At 41.0% G+C, this 6,174-nt stretch overlaps 1 protein-coding gene across 2 annotated transcripts in view; it reads right to left on the reverse strand.

Annotated features, from left to right (window-relative positions):
• Positions 1–1,416: 1,416 nt before the first annotated feature.
• LOC138003671 (uromodulin-like) overlaps positions 1,417–6,174 on the reverse strand; it is a 10,396-nt gene continuing 5,638 nt past the window's right edge. Inside the window, exons 3-6 of one of the 2 annotated variants that reach the window (XM_068849867.1) lie at positions 4,277–4,391; positions 3,303–3,425; positions 2,220–2,503; positions 1,417–1,603 (exon numbers count right to left, since the gene is read on the reverse strand). In XM_068849867.1, coding sequence (XP_068705968.1) covers positions 1,538–1,603; positions 2,220–2,503; positions 3,303–3,425; positions 4,277–4,391 — 588 coding nt within the window. In that variant the 3' untranslated portion in view covers positions 1,417–1,537. Of the gene's footprint in view, positions 1,604–1,631; positions 2,504–3,302; positions 3,426–4,276; positions 4,392–6,174 lie in introns of those variants that run through there. The other variant, XM_068849868.1, reaches the window with a different exon arrangement.

Here is a 6,174-nt window from a genome sequence, read left to right on the forward strand (position 1 = left end):
GTAAACGTGTATTAGCACCCGCTAAGGAGCAAGCTTACACAGTGAAAACTGTCGGTTACCAAACTTCAAGAGAAAGCTAACCATTTTAAAATCAAGCTTTAGACTTAACCATTATTCAGCAATGATTTTATATATATACTAATTAGTTTTGGTAAATAATCGGCACATTTTTAGTCAGTTGATCTTTAGTGGTAAGTGGATAAAAACAGTTCCTTCGAACAGGGTTCGTACGCGTCTTGAAAAGCCTTGAAAAGCCTTGAATTTTGAGAGTGCATTTTCAAGGCCTTGAAAATCCTTGAAAATCTCTGCTCTTCATTTCTGGTCCTTGAAAGTCCTTGAATTTTTTTCTGGCCCGCATTTTTAATCTTTGAAAACTTCAGTGAAAATAATCAGCCACTCAAGTCATGTCATACAAACGTACATTATTTTCACGCATGTACGTTACGGAAAATGAGGAAGACCATTTCTATGGGTAAATTCATCGACGTAAATAAAAAAGAGGTCCTTGAAATTTCAAAATTTGGCCCTTGAAAATCCTTGAAAAGTCCTTGAATTTTTGGTCTGAAAAAGTGTGCGAACCCTGTTCGAAGTGGGTGCTCCGGGTTCAAATCCTGTCCAGGGGCTGGTTTTACTTTTTTCTTTTTATTTGCTACCACAAGTCCTGGGATACAGTGTCCTAAATTAACGATAATAGTAAATTGAAAGCAAATTAACAATTAATGATAATAGTTAATTTAGAGAAGAGAACATGTTGCAAATCCTCCAGTCATTTAACAGCCGCATTGGAAAATAACTGGGTGAAACACGAAAATAAACAGGTCTGTTGGAAGCGTGCTTGAATTTCAACAAATGAGCCCCAAACTCGGCAAGAATTTGTGGCGCTGATGAGTAATAAAGCAGTTTCTATTTCTTAAACGATAGAATTACCTGGTGATAAATAAACTCGTCTGGGAGAGTAGATTTTTGCCTTTGCAGAAAGAATGGTCAACCTCAAGAGTTGGACGATTGTGATCTCTGTGTTGAATTCGCACATTTCTTGACGACTTTTATTACACTTGAAAGAAAAAAAACTAACAAAACAACAATCCCATGTCTTGCCTTTATTTTGCCACAGATGTATCCAGTTGTTAGTAGCACGCAACGTAACTGGATCACAGGCGGCCGCTGAAATCGATATCACTTTCGATTTTTGCAATTTACTTGTGCAGCCAAAAGAACAATAGAAAAATTGAACGTAGCACAAATCTCTCAAAATGTTTTTCGCTGATGGTAACTATTTTACATTCGTGGCATAAAATTTATGTTGTTTTCATGTCGCAAATTTTGTTGCTGATGGCAATTTTTTAAATTCTCGATCGACACTTCTAAAAACTTCCTTGCGCCTTTCCTCAAAACTGTGTATCAATATTTATTTTGCATAAAGCAGGCTAACAAAATCTGTTCCATGCTTGGCTCGCATTTTGGTGCTTTGAAATAGAATGTTCTGTCCTATGTTTCTGGAAGCAAGTCTTGTATGTTGACGTGTCTCATCCAGATACTAACCCAGCTGGAAAAGTGAACTTTTGTCGCGGAAACTCAGACGCTCAGAGTACACGCTTATTTGCTGTGAAAAAGAAGTTGAACTTCATGTCAGCCTCGAAGCCAATGTTTCGTGATTCCCATTTATTTTCTTGTATTTTACATATTACGTCCTTGAAAACAAAACGCAGCTCAGGTGACAGTTATGGAATAAAGCAGTGTCAAGTTACTGCACTACTACACGTACGCAATGCGTACCTATTTTTTTACCTACTTTATATAAAGATAATTTGAATTAGCTCCAGCATTTCCTGGGAAACTGATTCTTGGGTTCCAGAAACACTGGGAACAGCGTTTCTGACTGTTCCATTTTAAAAATTTCCTGGGAGGGCATGCCCTCAGACCCCCTAAATACGGTGCCTTGCTTGCCACATGGCACGTATGGTGCTTTCAGAAATATGTCCGGTACTCTACAGAACTGTGGAAAACCCTGACAAGTTCATCTGTAAATTGCATAATGCCTTCTCTGAGCAAACTCACATGTTAGTGAAACGAAATGTAAACAATGACGGCAGCAAAGATTCGCCAACAGGGACTTGAGTAATGACTGATTCAACAAGAAGCTAATCACTTCCACAGTAACGCGCCTTACAGTGCGTCTTTTTCAACCTGTAGACAAAGTACGCACCACAGTTACGTACATCAATTGTGTTTTTTTTGTGACAGCAATTATAATATCCATGAAAGCAAGCCTCTCTTTGTACAATTCCCTCTTGAACGTTTGGATGTTTGCCAACCATCCAGCCGGTTAGGTCTGTGTTACATCTGTGAGTTGGGGGACAGGAAGTTGCCATTTGTTTTCCAGCCTGTCCTTGAAATCGATACCAGTCTTCTTTGAGATTGTTATCACATTTTGCCCTTCCCCTGAAGCGAACGTTCCTATCCAAAGTTCTCATACTAATGTAGTTTCTACATTCAGGAGCGGCTGTGGAAGGAAAATGTTCTATCAATCCTTTGTTTGATAGAGCCTTTAAATTTGTGTTAGTAAAATGAATTAGGCATTCAAAAAATACGTCGATATCCCCATTATGAAGGAGCCATTGCTTGCAAACAGGCTCGGTTCTATATCTCTCGTTGCAGGGGACTGAGAACAAGGTTTTTACTGAAAGGCTCACTCTTACTTGTTATTCATTACTTCGCGAAATAGATCAGCGGTAAACAAACAAAATAACTTTCTCAACCCAGTTGATCAATTGTTTGCTTGTGTTTATCCGGTGGATGGCGTTATCCACCTTTTGAACAACCGAGGCTTGACCTTAATGGCAAACCGCCTAATTATGTATCTGATATCCAGGATTTCCTTCAGCTTATGTCAATTCCATATGGGTTGGGAATAGACTATCATTTTGTGTAAAACCTCTGAAAGTGTTTCAAGGCGTTTTGGTAGATGGCATGTAATGTCAATCCCATGTTAGGAGGCAATCGCTTCATAGACCACAAATGTGGCCTGGGTTCGATCCCCAGACTTGGCGTCATATGTGGATTGAGTTTGTTGGTTCTCTACTCTTCTCCGAGGGGTTTTTCATCAGGTACTCCGGTTTTTCCCTCTCCTCAAAAACCAACCTACGATTTGAGGATATGAATTACTTGAGTTGTGTGCAGTGTCCCAAATTACTGCCCCAGGGTTAAATGCAATTGACAAAGTTCGAATCTCTATTCGCAACTAGAAAAAGACCAAGAACACGGCAGTGACAGATCCCTTTGTTAATCCTTTCCATACCAACCTGTCTCGCATTTAGTTCCAATGAATCCCTGCGGGCAGTGACACTCGTATCCCCCAATAACATTACGACACGTGCCTCCATTTTCACATGGAATGCTCCCATTGCGCGCACATTCGTTGATATCTGATACGCAAGCACAGGGTAAGTCATTAAATTTTTACTCACGTAAACTTTCCTCTAATGGCTTCAGTGAATAACTTATCTTCTCTGTATAAAGCTTGAACAACCACGGATAAAACAAAACTACGATGCAAATAAAAACTAACATATGCCCTTTAGAAAACTCGAGTGAAAGAAACGGGATTAAAATGTCAGGCTTTTGGAAGAAAGTTAACTTCTCCGACCGCAATTCCATAGACCTTGTTGTTTGTTACTGCAGGAAACTTCGGTTGTGCTACTGGACATTTTTCAGAAATCTCGTGACTAATGATAAATTACAAAAGGCTGGTCATTGGTCGGACTTCGCGGGAAAGTTGAAATGGCACAAAAAACTATAAGTTGCATCTCTCTGGGCTTAGTTGTGCGAAGCAAGGTCAGTTCGGTGCTAACCATTGGACCATGAGTATTTAAGAAATCTCTACGTTGTCATGGTATTTGGCACGGGTTATTGCTGACCAGGCTTCGAGTAACGCGGGCCTGTTAAAATGAGTTTTACCTGACTTCAATCTCATGATTACACTAGAGTTCAATTTTCTGAGATTAGAATAACGCGATCAAAAAAACTGCCACAAACCAACAATGTCAGTGTTGCTTTGACATAAAGAAGGGCACATTTTGCATCCATTTCAAAATCAACGGGGAAGATCGTAGGCTGAATGCTTTGAACTGAAGAGAGTAGATTCAACCCATATAAAGCGTTCAGCCATGAGACATCGGCTTGAGACGAGTGCTCCGAAGTGCTCTGATGATCTCTGATCACTCGATTGAGTTAACGTCATATGCCACTAACTGAACATGTTTGCGTATGTCTTTACCCGAGTCACACTGAGGCCCTGTGGAGCCTGCAGTGCATATGCAGCGGTATCCTTCTGGACGAAAACCGGATTGACAAGTACCATGGTTGAGACAAGGCATTGAAGCGCATGAATTCTGAAAATATATAAATAGACAGTCGCTTTTCAAAACAGACTAATTATTGTAGGTAATCGCATGATTTTTTCGTTCAATGTGGCATAGATAAGCACCACTAAATTCAATCAAAAGCAGGGAAAGGTGAAGTCCACACTTTGCTGCTAGGTTGCATATGGAGCGACCGGGACGACAGCAGAAGGGTTTCACAAAGCGACAGGCTGAGTAGAAAAAATGTCATTGCTCTTTCCTTCTTGAAGGTACCGGCTCTTTTAAATTCTTGATAGAAATGTTCTGTTTGAGATTATTTTTATCAGAAGTTATTGTCGCTGTGTGAGCAGCAAGGTTACATTTAGCCTGCAGAGTAGTCGTTTTTGATTTCGTTCGTTGAAAGTGGTTTGTTGAAAAGCCGCCATAATGGAAGCGCAGAAAGAACAGAATTGGGACTAGTCGACGAGAGGCGCATCGTCCTCTCCCTTGAAACCATTTTTAGCTCGCCCCAGCGCTCTCTCAGTTCTTCTAAGTTGGTGCCACTGAGTGAATCGAAAGATTCTACCCAAATACGACTGCTCTGCTACCCTGCGAGCAGTTGGTTTCTCCTACGCTTTCCGAGAGAGAAACTACTGCGAGCAATCGTTAGTTTCTTTGAGTGAGTCGCCGTCCAGCGCCAAGGACTAATAAATTAAATTTGAACCGGTAAAACGAGTTAGTAAACTTGTTTTGGCGTTGCGCGTGCGTTCAGCCATTTAACTGCTGCGTTTTGGCGAGCCTGCTGCGTCGTGATTTCCCGCGAAATAAGACGAAGTGTTGTCCAATACATCACGTGGGGTGTGACGTACTTCGCACATGCTCGATAGAAAATCAAACGGTTGCTCGCAGTGGTTTCTCTTTCGGGAGGCGTAGGAGAAACCAACTGCTCGCAGGGTACTGCTCTGCAGTCTTGGTGTCATTTAGTTAAGTCTTATTTTTTAATGGGCAGATAATAATAATAAGAAAAAGAAGAACAAGAAGAATTTGGGAAATTTCCTATTTGGTTTTTGGTCGGTCCTTAGGCTTCTCATCTTTGTTTATTTAATACAGTTATATAGCTTATAATAAAGGACTAAAGCAAGTATATGTAATGTATTAGCATAAATTAGCGGACACGTGGTCGAGCTAATCGTAGTTGTACTGTAGGTTGCAAGTACGTTGCATTATTAAAATGCTATAAATAGTCGTTCGAGTACAGATCCACTAAATTGGCGACGAGAATTTGAAGACGATGTGGAGAGGTGTGCCAGTTCCGACTTTTGAGGAAGGAAGTGATGTGGAAGCGTATTTGGAGCGGTTAGAATGTTTCATGACTATGGCGGGAACGGCAGATAACAAGAAGGTCAGTTTGTTGTTGTGCGGACATTCAAGAGTTCAATATGAGACTCTCCGAGATCTGGTAGCGCCCGAGATACCGAAGGATGTTGCCTTCGATGATTTAACAGCCAAGATGAAAAGTTATTATGGTTCAACCCGAAATACTCGCATGGAAAGGGCCAAGTTTCGCTCTATTACTCGAGGGGAGAACGAGTCAGTCATGAAGTTTGAAGCTAGGCTAAGACAAGGCGTTCGTTATTGTGGGTATACAGGAGCGACCCTCAACGACTATTTAGTTGAGCAGTTCATTCAAGGAATCAATAACAAAGCGATAGCGAAAAAACTCTTAGAAAAGGAAGGAACAATGTCGCTGAATGAAGCTGTTGAGATTGCAAACACGGTCTTGTTGATCGAAGCGGGAAGCAATGGTGCGACTGCGAGTGCAAGTGCGAGTGGC

This window comes from Montipora foliosa, chromosome 5 (assembly GCF_036669935.1).
Source record: "Montipora foliosa isolate CH-2021 chromosome 5, ASM3666993v2, whole genome shotgun sequence".
Classification (NCBI taxonomy): domain Eukaryota; kingdom Metazoa; phylum Cnidaria; class Anthozoa; order Scleractinia; family Acroporidae; genus Montipora; species Montipora foliosa.